The sequence below is a fragment of the Pseudochaenichthys georgianus genome, chromosome 11 (genome assembly GCF_902827115.2).
Source record: "Pseudochaenichthys georgianus chromosome 11, fPseGeo1.2, whole genome shotgun sequence".
Classification (NCBI taxonomy): Eukaryota; Metazoa; Chordata; class Actinopteri; order Perciformes; family Channichthyidae; genus Pseudochaenichthys; species Pseudochaenichthys georgianus.
Window position 1 is genome coordinate 20,597,653 of NC_047513.1, and position 17,776 is coordinate 20,615,428.

General features: G+C 44.9%; 1 protein-coding gene across 1 annotated transcript; it reads right to left on the reverse strand.

Annotated features, from left to right (window-relative positions):
- Positions 1-274: 274 nt before the first annotated feature.
- LOC117455334 (regulation of nuclear pre-mRNA domain-containing protein 1A-like) lies at positions 275-17,546 on the reverse strand. The gene is made up of 7 exons (XM_034094795.2): positions 17,160-17,546; positions 4,973-5,102; positions 4,663-4,769; positions 4,403-4,497; positions 4,035-4,161; positions 3,238-3,413; positions 275-1,290 (listed from the first exon to the last, which is right to left on the reverse strand). Exons 1-7 carry the CDS (start codon positions 17,308-17,310, stop codon positions 1,216-1,218), a joined length of 861 nt encoding a protein of 286 aa, XP_033950686.1. The 5' UTR covers positions 17,311-17,546; the 3' UTR covers positions 275-1,215.
- Between the last annotated feature and the right edge of the window lie 230 nt (positions 17,547-17,776).

A 17,776-nucleotide genomic window follows, 5' to 3' on the forward strand; every position in this document is an offset into this window, starting at 1 on the left:
GAGTCTTTTTACCTTTGTTTCATTACATTTCCTTTTATTACAAATTGATTTAATATAGGATCGTTTATTCTATTTATAATTATGTTTGATTTAATATTTCTCCATACCATTATGTTGAGTAGGCTACATATCAGCATTGTTTGTATTTGAACGTTTTTTGAATAGTTTGAAAAACAAAAGTGGATGACTGTTGATGAATGCCTTTTCACACACCTCTGTTTCCCCCTTGAAAGGATAATAACATGCAATCACATCAAGAGGACAGAGCTGCAAAGATTTTACATTTTCTGTTTATTTGGTTCTAAGAAGAATTTGCTTCATATGTACAAAAACAAACAGCTTAAGTCTGGCTTTGGGCACCTATCAAGCTGTGTGAGGCATATGCACAGCATTCAGTGTGGACTTAAGGATACATCTATGAAGCAGTATGATACAGTAAACAAGACAACAGACTCCTTTTTTCAGGACAATGGAGGTCTGAGCAACAATAAAATGTAAAGAGAAACTTCAGTAATGTATTTTGATGACCATTTCACCATCACTTACAGGTATAACTCCCATCATTGAAATGCCAATGTGAATTTGTACACTGATCCATAAATGATTCTTATCACAAAGAAGCATCATGTAAATGATAATTAAACAATTTGGTTTGTTTTCAGGGACATGGCTTACTACTCAGCTTCACAATATGGTTTCCTAATGATTTAAGTACTTTTCTTTTATCGCACTCCATAAAACACCGATCTATAACCAAGAGAAAGACAGATTCATTTACAGATATAGTAAAAGAAAATGATGACAGTTATCCAAAAGATCAGAAATTATTATGAAGGAACACACTAAAGGGATATTCTCTGGTGCATTATCTTCAGTCATCATAAATACAAAAATATCACACCAGCGTCACCCATGCCACTTTAAATCTGTGAAATATAGGGGCCAAAGCATGAAGGGCCTGATGGCAATGAATCAAAATGTACTGATAAAATTTCGGCACAAAGAGATGAGCTCACAGAAAATAAGACATTTCTGTTATTTGAAGCCACATGGATGAACATAATGGGAAAAACCCTCTTTCATCACACTTTCCAAAAATAAGAACAGAGGATTATAGTCAAATATTTAGGAGTTAGGTGAGATGTTTCAGTAGCAGGAGGCCACCAGTATGTGGCCAGGAGGAGAAACTTCAGTCAGTCAAGAGATGTGGAGTCGTCATGGAAGATTGTTCAGACGCGATCGCAGCTCCTTCCGAACCTGGGTCACCCTCGCCAGTTTGCGTTTGTATTCCTGAAAAAGTCAACAGCAAAAAAAAAGTCCATCAGAGCTCAGATATCTTGAAATTTGAATGATATTGGTATTTTTAAATGTTCTCTCAACTTCAAAAGCAATTTTTTAAAACAATGTATGGCAAAAAGATAACATAAAAATGGAAATGATATATCAATCATGTGATAAGATTATATTGCATATTGCTTTATACAATGTGATGTTACCTAATGGTCTAAGTGAATTTTAATGGAAGTGTGGATTTTTCGTCGAAAAACAATACGCTGAGTTATCTCTCACATTAAAATGTTATTTGAAAACCAACACATATATGAATTAGGTTTGGTGAAAAAATGTAATATATATGTTTTGGTTATTACGCTTTAAAACCATTTAAACTCAATGACAAAAATGTATCACTATTTTTGCCACAGCTCCATGACTGACTGCAAGTTCACTTTCATCTTAAAAAAAAAAAAGGGAAGATCAAAATAAAAATGTTTAATAATTGATTTTTTCATTACAAAGTGGGTTCAAGTATTATATTTATTTTACCGTCCTAAAGACAACCTACAAACACTGTACGGTAGTGGCACAATAGACTGTAAGACAAATATATGCACTCATTTATATTCCTTAAAAAGACCCAGTAACATGGAGTGTCACTAAAATCAAATGTATTTGTTTGCCTAACAGCTGATGCATGTCGATGTGGTGCATTTCTTCACCATGTGCATTATGAAAAATCCATCAATTTACATTATGTTGTATATACTAACAATACCAGGCTATATAATCCTGCTTTGTACCAGAATTCATAAAAACATAGCCTCTATTCTAAGTTTGACCTGTAATATGAGTTTTCCTGTATTTGAGCTCTACCAATTTTAATGAATTAATCTCAATTAAATGTAACAATGAGTGTGTAGGTAGCATTTACTGTGTGTCAATACTACATAAAGAAAATAATTCTGGTATTAAAGACCATCTTTCAAATTGTGTACAATGCATTTACCACCAGAATCTGCATGTGTTACAGCAAAATAAAAGCACTCACAAATCAGTTTTTTTTTTTTTTTTTCATTTTTTTTTTTTATTACATAGAGTTGACTGGTTGAAGATACAAATTTGAAATACTTCATCCTCTCGGCCACCTGTGGATAAAGGCTGGACAGTTATTCTTACCAGAACAATGAGAAAACAAGAAACTCTGTTGCCAATTTTTCCATTTCTAGTATTTTGGTCGATACTTACCTTTTGGGAAGTAGGTATGCATTGAGTTAACATCGAACTGACTTTAAAGTTAAAAGAACAGGAATCATTGATTTCAAGCGTATCTAATCAGGTTTTTCTAATGCCAGCACACCTGACCATCAATTTAAATCTACAGTCTGTCTGTGTTGCTGAAGCAGACATACAGTGTCATTGCAGAACTATGCAACATGCTGAAATACATGAAAACAAATGTTAGTTCATAGGAAGTCTCAGTAAACAGCTACATGGAACAAATGAACAAAAATAATCAATAACATGACACAAAAGGGAGGCAGAGTCCTGCACTGGGTCGGACACTGGGTTAAAACATATTTATAGAATTTCCCTGGCAGCGGTTACAATAAAATGCAGGCTGCAGCAGGTACAAATATATTTGTTGTGTTCTCTGTAAAAATAGGAAATAATAAAATGTAAATAATGATGCAGTATTTTCAACATGCAAGTCAAAGCTATTGTTTTTGTTTTTAATGTGAAAAAAAGGATTCCGAAAGTTAGTGACTGTGTTCAATCAAGCGTCAGTGTGTTTTATTAACATGTCAGGATCCAGATTTCACATGATGATAATTTTGGGTCACAAGTCAGTTCAGTGCTGAACCCTGGGGGTGCAGGTTTGCATAACTGGACTCGTGCAGGACTCTGAGGTGAGGTAGACAACTCATACAGTATTTAGAAGAAAAAAAGTGATTTACGCACTTCAAGTTTCTGCTCGTTCTGGGTCAGGCCGTCCTTCTGGCTTTGAAGGAAGACCATTAGTGTGCGTGTGAGCTGCCTCCTGTCATCAATCTCTGCAGCCAGGCGGCCGCTGTAGTCTGCTAGCAGCATGCAGGCCTCCTCCACCAGCCGGGAGAGCCGCTCTCCTGACTCCTTATCTAAAGCACAGGAAGCACACACAGAGCAGGGCACCATGTTTAAACATTATCAGCCTAGAGGGCTCAACTGGGGGTCATTCAGTTATCCATCAATACTGGTGCAATGTAAATAGCTGCTGTATAACCAATCATTGTTTCCTATGGAACACTGAGGCATTTTAGCCCATTTAGATTTTTCTAGTTTCAGTGTTTTGCTCCATGACACTTCAGTTTGTTTGTAATATTTGTTTGTTTAAGTTTAAGCAATAGTGCTTTGCTTCATAGCCTTTTAATGTACAGTATGTCAGAGTGAATACATTCATTGTAAGTTAAGGGATGGTTCTTCACGCACTGACTTGACCTCTAGTTCATAGCCATTTTTATTACACTGCCATTCCCTGGTATAATAGATTATCAAAACTCTTAGATGACACACATAGAGGAGGTCCCTCGTCTTTAACTATTAGCAGTTGATTTACTAAGTACTAGAGAGGTAATGATTTGGGTCGATAAAATGATTCAATGATAGTAAATCATTGATCAAAAGTGAAAACATCTATACATATGTGTGTTAATGAGCCATGGAACTGACTTGTGTGTGTAAACGGAGTATAGGATAGTTTTCTGTGTCCCGCCTCCTACCTGTTATACTGTGAAGTAGTGACATGTCGTGCACCTCAGCAGGAAGGGAGGAGATTCGCTGACACAGCACGGAGTCGCCAGAAGCTGCATTTTCCAGCTCCTGCAGGGCTCGGATTAACTCTGCTGTCTGAGGTGGACGGAGGATCAGAGGCAAGGAGGGGAAGTTGGGGGAGCAAAGGGAGGAGAGAAATTAAGAAATAATTAAGTTGCAGTTGACATTAGTATAACAAACAAACAATATTAGAGAGGCGGCAGAGAAAGGAAGTTATGATACATTTCTTGCAGAAGCAACTGTATCATTATTAAAAGGAGGATGTGGTTACGGTATACCCTGTATTTATGGCTGCATTGTGTGTTGAGTAAATCACCTGTGGGGGCTCGGTGGGGGAACTCTGAGAAGCAAAGTCCTCATCAGCGGGTCGGATCTCCTCATACGACCTCTTCTTAGCCTTCTTCGCGCCATCTAGGAATTACAACATTATTGGAAATGTTTGGATCAAACGAGTCGGAAACAATCTTTGAAACTGGAAAACAATTCTGAAATAGTATGTGGCAAAATTAAACGTGAACGACGAAGCCACGATAGTTATTTGGTCACATCAGCTTATTGTAAGTCATGTTAACTTACAGAGGACTTGTGAGAGCTGATCCAGCAGGATGTTCTCGTACACAGCTCGCTCCTGCCAGATGGACAAGACCCGACCCAACTGTTTCTTACAGCCCTCCTCTCCATCTCTGGAGCGGGACATACAGGTTAACCAACTTTAAAAAACTCTGATGGAAGGTCTGGACAATACATGAATACAATGTTATTAACTCTTCAGTAGAATGTATATCAATATGTTTAGGTACGTCCCATCAGGTAGTGATGTAAATCAAACCTAAAAAAGGCACAGTAAGCAGGATTTTCATAAAGATAAATATATATATATATATACCTGTTTACATGTTTGAATGCCTCAACGATGACCGGAGCAAAGTCCTGAGTGAACTCTGGTCCTTTCTTCTTGCTGTTCTGAATGACGTCATTGGCCAAGTAAAGGAAGGTCAGCTTGCGTGATAACGGAGCTGCAAAAATTCAAATATACAAACATACATATATTACAGTGAGGCATTCTGTAATAACTTATGAGTGAAGTTTTAGCTTAGTAGTTAAAATAACCTTCTAAAACTACATATTTTAGTTTCATCCGAGAAATGATTTCAATGGAAAAAATGTAAATGTTCCCAACCAAGCAAGAACATTATGTACTGAAGTAATTATGTTCTGAGTATCAACCACAGCAAATTATAAATCACAATCCATTAATGGCAATTTACTCACACAGTTTATACTTCGTTGTAGCAACACATAGGGCCTTAGAGAGGGGTTAGGGCAGTGATAGAAAGCTGGCTCTTTATTTACATTAGAAGAAAAAAAATACTTTCGTGGATTACTTCATTTTAATTGTGAGTTAGAAAATGGTAAGCGGGCCACCCAGCAAACCATCTGGTTGGTGTTTAACAATTTCCTTTTTTTGGGTTATTTTGTACTATATTTTCGCATGGCTTGTTTTGTATGTCTTCTATTAATGGCACAGTTACATCATACAAGTAATGGTGCATTCTCCAGAGAAATGTGTTATCTCTGCCATTGCAAACTGCTTTCAGTCCTCAGACACGCTCCTAAAATACAACAGCCTCTTGAGATATCATTAGGCTGTTAACTAGCAGTCTCAGGAAAACCGTGCCAGTAGTAGAGAATAAGCTACAACTACAGATATATCAGACATTCATACAACAGGCTTTTTCAATCTAATTCAAAACAATATTAACAACAACTCAATCTGTTTGTACTGTAACCTAATTTAGTCAATACATTGAGTGAACACACTAAATTGTACTTTTGTGATTCAATGTGGATAAACATTTTTACAGTCTTAAAATGGAATTGCACTAACACTGACAAATTTAACGCATTCAGTATTTTGTTTGTGCAGTTACACTTTTTCAAACATTGCACCATGGCTTTTTTGAATATTAAGTTGACATTGCAAATTAAAAAAGGTGTTAAATATTCAGAGTCTCATAAAAGAATGTCATGTTGCCGCATAAATGCTCGATGGAGTTAAGCATTTACAAGAAAACGAAATTATCATATGGATATGACATCAGTCAACTTCAATACACTAACGTACAACAATACTCATGTAACTTTTTTCTCAGGTTATCTCCTGGATAATCCTTCAGCATTATATTGTCCTACACTTGATTATGTCTTGCGAACTTATAGTTTTTGTTGAACATCGGAAGTTGGTGTGTTTTAAAGATATCATTTAAATTAAAGTCACCTTTGTGGATATTTGCATAAGAAGAGAGGGTTAATTCATAAAAAAACAAATTCATAAATGAACGCTTGAGTTGTCTCACAACGCTCATAACCTACAAAAAAGCAGGTCAATCCCATCAGCTAACAACAACAGTAGCTAGAGTGAACTGCATTTAAGCTTAAATTATTGATTGACATGTTTAAGTGTCTTTAACAGAACAGTTATGGAAGTACGAAATCACTGGAACAAAAAGGTGAAATAAATTAACTGTTCAGCAATCTATAAAGAGAACATAAATGTAAAGTTAATTTAAACATAATTATAAAGCAATAAATGCTGCAAGAATCGACTGTTCACTTGTATTGCTGATTTTGCACTGCCATTTGATTTTTCTAAACGATACATTATCAAATACAGCTGCAAAAACACAACCCTCTCTATTTTCCTCCATACCCAAATCTCTAAAAAAGGGGCTGCAACGGATCTGATATAAACTGATCCAGATTTGAACAATGTCCTGACGTCAGGACGGTGGCGCTACAGCTATTGGGCCAACTCTCCACCTATCAGGGGAATGTGGGGTTGGGCCAGCGCTGGAGACGCTATATACGCCATATGCCAGGCCTGTAAGTGGCGCTGTAGTCTGCCACAAAAGCAGCGAAGAAGACTTCCCGCGCATGCTTGCCCTTCTGTTTATTCTCCGCTGTAGCTCTTTTTCTCCCTCCCCGAGGCAAGCGTTTGTTCTATTTCGTATATGGCTTAGCCCTCTAAGGCTATCGCTATTGGGTAAACCCCCTGCGCCCCCGCGCAGCACTGAAACACTTGTAGTCCACGCCCACCCGCAAGGTGGGCCCCACCCTCGGGCTCCCTTCCGATATAAATAGGAAGGAGGCCCGACAATCTGCTCCCTCTTTTCTTCAGCAAACCACGGCAGTTACTGAAGCACAGAACAAAATTCATCATCATGAGCAACAACTGCGTCCGAGATTGTCCCTCATGTGGCTCAGGATATATCATGAGCTATGACCAGCATGCAATGTGCGAATCCTGCCTGGGGCCAGAGCACGAGGACGCGGCTCTCAGGCAGCAGGTCGCTTGCTCACATTGTGCCCGTCTCCCATCAGGAAGCGAAGAGCGGACGCTCTTGCTGCTGCGGCCGAGGAAGACGATTGGTCCGTCCAGGAGCAGGTGGACGGCAGCATGTCCCTGGAGCCGAGTGCTGGGCAGGAGTCGGACGACTCCTGCCCCGTCTCCCTCCATGGTTCACCGTGCGGTTCTCCCCTCCCTCCTCTCCCCCGAACGGGGGAGACTGAGGCGGAGCGGGGTACTGGTTTGGCGGCCGAGCACGCGGTCCCCTTCTCCGTTGCCACGGCGCTGCCGGCGTTAGGTGGCATCACGGTGGAGCTGCCGGAGATCATCTGCAGGGCGGCCGCCTGCAGAGATCTCCCCGTTCCCCTAGGTCGGGAGAGGGTGGCTCTAGACGACATGGCCGGAGTTTTTTTCCGGGTTCAGGCGGGAAGGAGTGATCCGGTCTGGCCGCGCTTCCCCGCCATTAGGAGGTACCAGGAGGGGTGGTGGCGAACCCGAGGACCCTGAGGGCTCCGGTGTCCACCTTTGTTCCCTTCACTAAGGTGGAGGGATTCACGGAGGATGGTTTCCCAACCACCCCCTCTCTGGAGCCGAGCCTGACGGCGTTCTTTGGGGTTAAGCAGGCCAACTTGATCGCCAGACGGCGCCCTACGTTGGCCTCCCCCAAGGACCAGTATGTCACCCGCCAGGCTGACCGGGCGCATCAGTGTGCGTTTCAGGCGTCGGCGGCGGAAAACAACATCGCGTTGCTGTCCAACTCGGTGGTGACGCTGGTGGAGAGATCCGCCACCTTGGCACCAAAGGAGGCGGAGGAGATCGGTAAAGCGGCCAGCACGGCGCGCTCACGCTGTGAGCGTCCGTTGTGGACTCCCAGGTGAGGATCGTTGCGTGGATGACGCAGATCCAGTGCCACCTCTGGCTGCAGCAGGCGGCTGTCACAGAGCCAGCCAGAAAGGTTTTGCTGGACGCTCCGAACAGTCCGTCCAGTTCCTAGCCATGGTGGAATCCATGAAGGCGGCGGCGGAGCAGGCGGACGACATCCGCCAGCACGTTGGCTGGCTCCAGCCTGCGGCGAGGTCACAGCGGCAACAGCGCCCGCAGCAGCAGCAGCAGCCAACCCGGCCACAGCGGCAGGCGGAGAGACGCCCACAGCAGCCGAGGCGCCAGACTCGTCCGTCGGCGGTGGCAGGGGCGCCGTCCCGCATCTCCTTCCCCCCGCCAGCGGTGGGTCAACGGGGTGTGAGGTATTTCCACTCGTCGGCTGCTCCACGAGAGCCGCCGAGGAAGCAGAGCCGGTCTTGACGGGTTGCGGGGGATTGTGAGGGAAATAAAGAAAGCTCATTTTCCAACCTTTTGTCTGAGTCATCAGTATCAAATGTGTCTCACTTATCCCCCACTCTGTGTAAAACAGCTGCCTATATCGGTTAATAGCCAGCAGGGTTCGTTACAAGAGCCTGCAGTTTTTAATCTATCGGTTAATAAGCTGCAGAGCTTGGTAACTAAGCCAGCTGCCTCCAATCTGTTGATTAGTAGGCAGCAGGGTTCGCTGCAGAGGCCTGCTGGTTTTAACTTTTCGGTTATTAAACTGCAGAGCTCGCGGCTTTCCTCTGTCCGAGATACGCCACCTACACACGATCACAATAAGCCCATGAGCACCGTGGTAACGCCTCATGTGGACGTCACTGCACACACCTCCAATCATCCCCTGAGAGTGTACGCACTTCATGATGAGAGTCTGAGTGAAACGCAGCGTGTGGAGGCTTCACAGCCCTTTCGCTCTAGGCCCACCTTGGGTTGCCTCACGGGCAGCGGCGGCGAGGGCTCTGGCGTGGCTCGTCGTCATGACGACCAAAACACATCTCGAGCATGTGTGCCCGCTCTCAGTGTTTCTCAGATTGGCAGCGCGTGTGTCTGATGGACAGATGGATGAGCAGGCTGATCAGCAGAGGGTACACCCTGCAGTTCACCTCTCCCCCCCCACAGTTCAATGGGATACAGGAGATACGCCTGTCATCCCGGGAACAGTGTCTTGCGCTCCAGTCAGAGCTACGGGAACTCCTGTTGAAAGAAGCTATTTCCAGAGTTCCTCAAGGGGAAGAAAATCAGGGGTATTACTCCCGCTATTTTCTTACCCCTTAAAAGACAGGGGGAATGAGACCCATCCTCGATCTATCAGCTTTCAACGAGGCGATAATGAAAAGGCCTTTTCACATGCTGACGATCAAAAAGGTGCTAGAGTGTGTTCACCAGGGAGACTGGTTCACCTCTATAGACCTGAAGGATGCATACTTCCACTTACCCGTCATCCCACAACACAGGAAATTCCTGCGGTTTTCATTTCAGGGAATATCGTACCAGTACAACCGTTTGCCGTTCGGTTATTCCCTGGCTCCTCGCACCTTTTCAAAGTGTGTAGAGACGGCGCAACAGTCAATCAATCAATCAATGTTTATTTATATAGCCCAATATCACAAATGTTACATTTGTCTCAGTGGTCTTCACAGTTTGTATAGAGTATCAGTATGACAATACGACACCCTCTTTCCTTAGACCCTCACATCGTACAAGGAAATACTTCCGGAGAAAACCCACAGTTTAAAAAGGGAAAAATGGGAGAAACCTCGGGGAGAGCAACAGAGGAGGGATCCCTCTCCCAGGACGGACAGACGTGCAATAGATGCCGTGTGTAATTGAAAAGATAATACATTTGCAACATAGGTAGTCCAAATGTTTGGAAATGCATGTGTGTATAATAAGAAGATGAATCCACAAGGAGTATCCATCCAGGACTTATGATCCAGGACCACAGCCACGACTCAAGATCCAGGGCTCGCGATCGAGGACCGCAGGATCATCCATGACTCCGGATCCCGGCGTATATAGACACCAAAAAGAAAGACATTTGGGGAAGCTGGGTTAATCGGAACATGAGAGCACACAGGTATAGACAGAGAGAAGGAAGAAGTAAGATGTCCCCTGACAAACTAAACCTATATCAGCAAAACTAGGGGCTGAATCTAATCAGCCCTAACTGTAAGCTTTATCAAAAAGGAAGGTCTTAAGCGCACTCTTAAAAACGGATAGGGTGTCTGCCGCCCGAACACAAACTGGAAGCTGATTCCACAAATGTGGAGCTTGATAAGAAAAGGCTCTGGCTCCCATTGTACTTTTAGAGATTCTAGGAACAACCAACAACCCTGCATTCTTGGAACGCAATGCCCTAGTAGGACAGTAGGGTATAATGAGTTATTTAAGGTAAGATGGCGCCTGCCCATTAAGGGCTTTGTAGGCGAGAAGAAGAATTTTAAATTCTATCCTGTGTTCTATAGGGAGCTAGTGTAAGGCAGCCATAACAGGAGTAATGTGGTCCCTTTTCCTAACTCTGGTTAGTACACGAGCTGCAGCATTTTGAATCAGCTGAAGCGACTTGACTGACTTCTTGGTACACCCTGATAATAAGGCGTTACAATAATCCAGCCTTGAAGTAACAAATGCATGGACTAGTTTCTCTGCATCGTTTTGAGGCAAGATATGCCTGATTTTTGCAATGTTACGTAGATGGAAGTAGGCGGTCCTTGAAATTGATTTGATGTGCCATCCATAGTTAGTATATCTTTAGATAATTTGTTTCGTAGTTTCTTCGGGCCAAGTACAATACCTTCCGTTTTGGTCGTGTTTAACATCAAAAAATGTAAGGTCATCCACGTTTTTAAGTCCTTGAGGCAGTCTTGAATTTTATTTAGATGATTAATTTCATCAAGCTTGATTGATAAATATAGTTGAGTATCATCCGCATAACAATGAAAGTTTACAGAATGATTCCTTATAATATTGCCTAACGGAAGCATATATAATGTGAACAAAATAGGTCCGAGCACTGAGCCCTGTGGCACTCCATGGCTAACTTTGGTTTGCGTGGAAGATTCATCATTGAGACGTACAAACTGAGAGCGTTCAGATAGATAGGACCTAAACCAGCCTAAAGCAGTTCCCTTTATGCCAACTAAGTGCTCTACAGCCGCTACACAGAGGAGGGATGAGAGTACTGTTTTACCTGGACGATCTGCTGCTTATGGCTTGCTCCAGGGAGGAAGTGGCTTTACAGACGGTACAACTCATATCGCATCTGTCAAAGCTGGGTTTCATAATAAACTGGAAAAAGAGCTGTCCTCTTCCCTCCCAGAGTATTATTTACCTGGGTGTGGAATTAAACTTGCATGAGAGCGCGACTCTCACGGCAGAGAGTGGAGACACTGACAGCTCTCCTTCGACGCGTCACACCCCGCAGCGTGGTGACAGCCCTCTCCGTGATGCAGCTGCTTGGCATGATGGCAGCCGGTCACGTGGTGATTCCCCTGGGTCTCCTTCACATGAGGAGACTCCAGAGGTGGTTTATTCGGCTACGCATCGACCCCGTGCGACAGAAGAGGCGCATGGTGGCCATCCCTCCTTCCGTGGGTTCAGACTTAACCTATTGGAAAAGTCCCCACGTCCTGTCAGCGGGTGTGGCCCTGGGCAGAGTTACGTCACACATCTCGGTGTTCACAGATGCATCTCTCTCAGGGTGGGGAGGAACATGTATGTCGCAGGCAGTGGGGGGACAGTGGCCGGCTCACATGTCCCTCCACATAAACGTGCTGGAATTCCTCTCCGTACGGAGAGTAATTCAGCATTTTGCCCCGTTGCTGCAGAATCAGCATGTATTGATTCGCACAGACAACAGAGCCGTGGCAGCCTACATCAACCGCCAGGGCGGAGTACGCTCAGCGCAGCTTCTGAACACAGCCAGGCGGCTGTTGATCTGGGCATGCGCACACTTGCTCTTCATCAGAGCAATGTATGTGCCCGGCAAATTAAACAAAGGGGCAGACCTCATGTCCAGAGGAGGTCCTCGCCAGGGGGACTGGAGCCTCCATAGGGACGGGTGGCGCAGTGGTCTGTGCGTTTGATCATCAGATCAAGGGGGCGTTGCGTTGGGGAACTCCAGTTTAAAACCCGCTCCCGCCCCACTGCGTCAGGCCGTTGTGTCCTTGGGCAAGACACTTCATCCGAATTTGCTCCTGTGGGTATTGTCCACAGTAGATGACCATTAAATGCATGTATGATCTATATGTGTAATTTGTAAAGCGCTTTGAGAGTCATTGATAAAGCGCTATAATAAATATAAGAATTATTATTATTATCCCGAGCTGGTCTCCCAGGTTTGGAGCCGGTTCGGGAGGGCGGAGGTGGATCTGTTCGCCGCACGCGGGAACGCGCCCTCTGGTTCTCCCTGACAGCGCAGGACCAACCCCCGCTGGGGGTGGACGCGTTCGCACATCGCCCATGGCCCAGGGGACTGTTGTACGCTTTCCCACCAGTCCCGCTGATCCCTCGGTTCCTGGACCGAGTGAAGGAGAAGCGGCTGTCAGTGATCCTAAATTGCCCCGGAGCGCTTCCTGGTTTCCATGCCTACAGCGTACGCTGTCAGGCAGGCCGTGGGAAATTCCGTGGCGCGGGGACTCTCTCGCAGGTGGAGGGAGCGATCACCAGTCACCCACTGATAGGCCAGCACTTATGGGCATGGCCCCTGAACGGGAACACTTAGAGGGGTTGGGTCTCTCAAGATTTTGTACGTACCATTCAGGGAGCCAGGGCCGCGTCTACCAGAGCGTCCTACACAGCCAAGTGGGCATCGTTCCAGCGTTGGTGTGTAGAAAGAAGCCTGGACCCTATTACGTGCCCCCTGCCTCACGTGCTGTCATTCCTTCAGCTGTTGTTGGACAGGAATTTGGCTTTCAGCACAATCAAGGTATATGCGGCTGCCATATCATCTTGTTACGTGGGTTTCGGGGCGGGGACATTGTTCAGTCACCCCCTGACGAAACATTTTCTGCGAGGAGTACGAAGACTCAGACCGGTATCACGCGCACTGGCGCCTCAGTGGGATTTGGCTGTGGTGTTACGAGCACTAAGCAAAGCCCCATTTGAACCTTTAGAGCAGGTTCCCCTTAAAATGTTATCAGCCAAAGTAGTACTGCTTTTGGCTCTAACATCAGCGAAAGGGGTGAGTGATTTGTCTGCTCTCTCTGTGGCTCCGTCATGCCTCCGGATCCAAGGAGATGGCAGCTCGGCTGTGTTACGCCCTAACCCAGCCTTTATGCCAAAGGTCATCACAAGCTCTTTTAGGTCAAGAGTGATTACCTTGGTTGGGTTTTTTCCGCCGCCTCACAGGTCGGAGGAAGAAGCTACATCTCATCTCCTCTGTCCTCTGCGCCTGTTTGTGCACTATAGAGAGCGCTCGATCGGGCAACCTCTGTCTGCACAACGGCTGTCACACTGGCTGTGTGAGAAGGTGTCACAGGCATATGTCTCCTCTGGGGTGGAGCCCCCGGAGAACATCAATGTGCACTCCACCAGAGGAATTTCCTCTGTCAGTGGAAGACATTTGCACTGCTGCATCTTGGTCTTCCCCCTGTTCATTTATTCAGTTTTATTTGAGGGATGTCTCCCATTCCTCTCTGACACACCCTGTACTGGGTGTCATGTCAGAGTGAGTGACATCAGGGATCCAGCTGTGTGACTCTCGCCTGCCTCCGGCACGAGGAGAGAGCCTCCTTGTTCCCTCTTATAGGAGGGATGTTCCTTTTTCCTCTGACACACTTTGTACGGAGTGTCTTGTCAGAGTGATGGAGCGTCCACACAGCAGCGTGCGTTGACGCTTGGCATGTCTGAAGCTTGGGGATTTTTTGCGAGCAACGCGACCAACAACCAATCACATGAATCTCCCGCCCCCGACATACAAAGCAATAGCAATGTTAAAATGAAATAAACTGGATATAAAATCCCCAAACAGGCGAAAACCTACCAATTTCACCCACTGTCTCTGCCACCTCCCTCCATGCCTCGCTCCTCCAGTTTGTATCCCGGTAGATGAACAGAGACTGATCATCCAGCACCGGGTGATTCATTACCGCTATAATGAATTTTCCCTCCATTTTTTGGAATATGAAGAAATGACCTGCGTAGTCTCTCCCAGCATACACGCGGTTTGATTGGCTAGCGTTTGTACTGGCAGATTTGCATAAACGGGATTTCATTGGCTGACGCTTCTGCCGAGGCGCCAAAAGTTGAACATTGCTCAACTTTTGAAGCGAGCAACGCCAGCAACGCTCCACGTCGCTTCCCAAAATGCAGTTCGGCTAAAAGTGACATCACCCCATTCAAAGTGAATGGGCAGAAGCGTTGGAAGCTTCAACGCACGCTGCTGTGTGGACGGGCCGTTAGTGACGTCAGGGATCCAGCTGAGCGCTCTCCTGCCTGTCTGCACGCAGAGAGCTGCTGTTCCCCCTCTATGGTCGCGGGGCAAGGTGGGACCTTCGTCTCTACTTTCTCACAGCGGCTGGTATGTATTGTTCCCAGCCTTCATCCCTTCAGGGAACATAGGCATGTTTGCTATGTTCAGGTACGTGATGCGCCATTACGCATGGCACAACAGGCATGGGGTGTTATTGAGCAGGTGTGTCTGTGCTTCTAGTGCCGGGCGGACCCAGTGGGGCGCAGACTACATCATGCTTCGCCCTTAACCCAATAGCGATAGCCTCCGGGATCCGGAGTCGAGGCTGATCCTCTTGCTGTAGTCCTGTGTCTTGGATCCTCTATCCTGAGTTCTGGATTAAGTCGTGGACTTCGGGTCGTGGCTGAACCTGTCTCTGCGGTCCTGCCTTGGGTCTCGTCATGCTGCTTCCCTGATGGCTTCCACAGGATTGTAGCTGACATCCTCGTGGATTCATCTTCTTATTACAGACACATGCATTTCCTAACATTCGGTCTATATGCTGTAAAATGTATTATCTCTTCGATTTACACACGGCATCTATTGCACGTCTGTCCGTCCTGGGAGAGGGATCCCTCCTCTGTTGCTCTCCCTGAGGTTTCTCCCATTTAAAAAAAAAAAATGTTTCCCCTTAAACTGTGGGTTTTCTCTGGAAGTTTTTTCTTGTACGATGTGAGGGTCTAAGGATAGAGGGTGTTGTTTTTCTCATACTGATATTCTGAACAATCTGTGCTGTTGTATTTGCTGTAAAGTGTCTGTAGGCTATTTTTATTATATGTACAGCACTTTGGCTCGACCGAAAATCGTTTATAAATGCGCTATATAAATAAAACTTGATTTGATTTGATATAGAAGGCGAAGCCATATATACGAAATAGAACTGAAGTTACCTACTGTAACTCCAGCTTCTATGAGTAAATGGCGTATCCCTCTAAGTGCTGGGCCCCACGAATAGCTGAAGAAATGTTATTTTGTATGGGAGCAGATTGTCGGGCCTCCTTCCTATTTATACCGGAAGGGAGCCCGAGGGTGGGGCCCACCTTGCGGGTGGGCGTGGACTACAAGTGTTTCAGTGATGGGCGGGGGTGCAGGGGGATTACCCAATAGGGATAGCCTTAGAGGGCTATGCCATTTACTCATAGAAACTGGAGTAACAGTAGGTAACTTCAGCTCCCGCTGCTGTAATTCAATGCAATCCCTCCCCATCGAGGCAAGCACTGTAATTCTCTCCGGTTAGTCCACCAGCAGATGACAAACACCCACCTCTCCGCCTCTTCCAAGGAACGAGGGGACCGTGCGGCAGAGTTTCAGTTTTCTTTCGCCGGTCAAGATGTCCGTTAAAGTTTAAATCTTCCGGACAAAATTAGAAAAGTGCAGGTCAAAGGTCTTCTTTGTTATTTATTGAGCTTTTAAACAAATGAATTATGACTCTATATAATAATATAATAAAACACGGAGGACGGAGATCTATTTTTCTCCCCCTCTTCTGACTTGATCAGAGCATGCTCCCCTCTCCTGCAGGGGGGCGTGGTCAGCTGCAGCTCACAGAATCAGCCCCCTGCAAAAACAGGGCTGGAGAACAGCAAATAGAGTGAAATGAGGCATGGCTAAAATGCATGATCTGTTTGGTATTTTGAAAACAGAAACGTATAAATATACCTTATATAGGTATGGCACTACAATATATCATTTAAATATAGCATGATAGGTGTCCTTTAAAGCTGGTATTTGCGTTAACTTTAGTATCCCAAAGATGTGGCGCAACATTAATTTGTAGTCCTCATTCTGGTCACCTGAATGCTCTCTTTTGGTCTCCACCATCTCCTTGGGGAACCAATTTGTCTCATCAGGTGCTAACTGTTCTACTGCAAATACAAATATGTTGCTAACTTTTAAAGTCTGCCCTTTGCTACCATTAAACCCTAGCGTAGTGCATATCTACAGTGGGAGGGTCGCCCACAGACTGTAGTGTAAGGGGTCATTTTTGAAATGATCGTGATGCATAGTCTGACGGCCTTTATTGTTGTTTGCAAGGGCTAAACATCGCTTTAAAAAGCCATAGCGTCAATGCCTATATTACCATTAACTGTATTAGACCTAACGTGTCCAACACATAACCAAACTGATGTTAGATAAATAACAATAGCATGGATCAAGACTTCAACGTGACGGTTAGCCAATGCAGGCTAACGTTTCTGCAGGAAAGTTAGCTAGCCTTTCTGGGCTAACAGCGACGCGGTGCCTCATAAGTTTTTTAGCTAAGATAGTTGGAAAACATATGAAAACACAACAACAATGCTAACTTTTAGCCAGCTCCTGCACCATATGGATGATTCGTTGTTTGTACATTGCATAAGCATTTCAGTGTTGTTTTTTTATTAAGGGGAACTAGCTAGCTCTTGTCGACCTTACCTTTTTTCAGTTCGTTGATCCAAACACTGACAATGGTCCTTGAGTGTTTTCTATGATGAATGAGCCACAACGACAGCGTCTGCACACTTTGTTGTGAGTTGCTGAGCTCGGACAGTTTCTTTTCTAAAGCTGCCTCAGAGAAAGCTGACATTTTGACACGGTCGTAGGTAGAACGAGGCAGCCTTCAGGGTTCTCCCAGATGTGTTATCTACTGCAAGTTAGCCAGTAGCGTTAGAAATGTAAGCCTTACAGATTGCATGTTATACGTAAAGACTGGTTACAAATGCTAACTAGCTGCAGCCGTGCTCCCAGTAGTGTAGGCTGGCTGCCTGCTGGTTAGCTCGGGGCTAAACCACAGCAGCCTGCAGGAGCTGCTTCCGCACGGCAGCTGTGTTGCGTTCAAATCAGAGGGAATTTACAGTATATGTACCATACTGAGCATTAAAAAACACTATCATATCAACTATGTTTATCTTATTCTATTTACATGTATATAGACTTCTGATTTACTTTATCAGTTACAACAATAGCTGCAACATTTAGCTTATTTATTTGACATGTATATAGTTAATTATTCTGAATTAAACTCTCTAAAATGAAGAAGTACAGTAAAAAAA

Bases quoted from the DNA above. Each gene is read 5' to 3' on its own strand.
- LOC117455334 (XM_034094795.2), bottom strand. From the start codon at position 17,310: ATGTCAGCTTTCTCTGAGGCAGCTTTAGAAAAGAAACTGTCCGAGCTC. The intron at 4,498-4,662 runs GTAAGTTAACAT...TGTAATTCCTAG, and splicing joins TCAGCTCTCACAAGTCCTCT to ATGGCGCGAAGAAGGCTAAG. The intron at 3,414-4,034 runs GTAGGAGGCGGG...CCTGTGCTTTAG, and splicing joins ACTACTTCACAGTATAACAG to ATAAGGAGTCAGGAGAGCGG.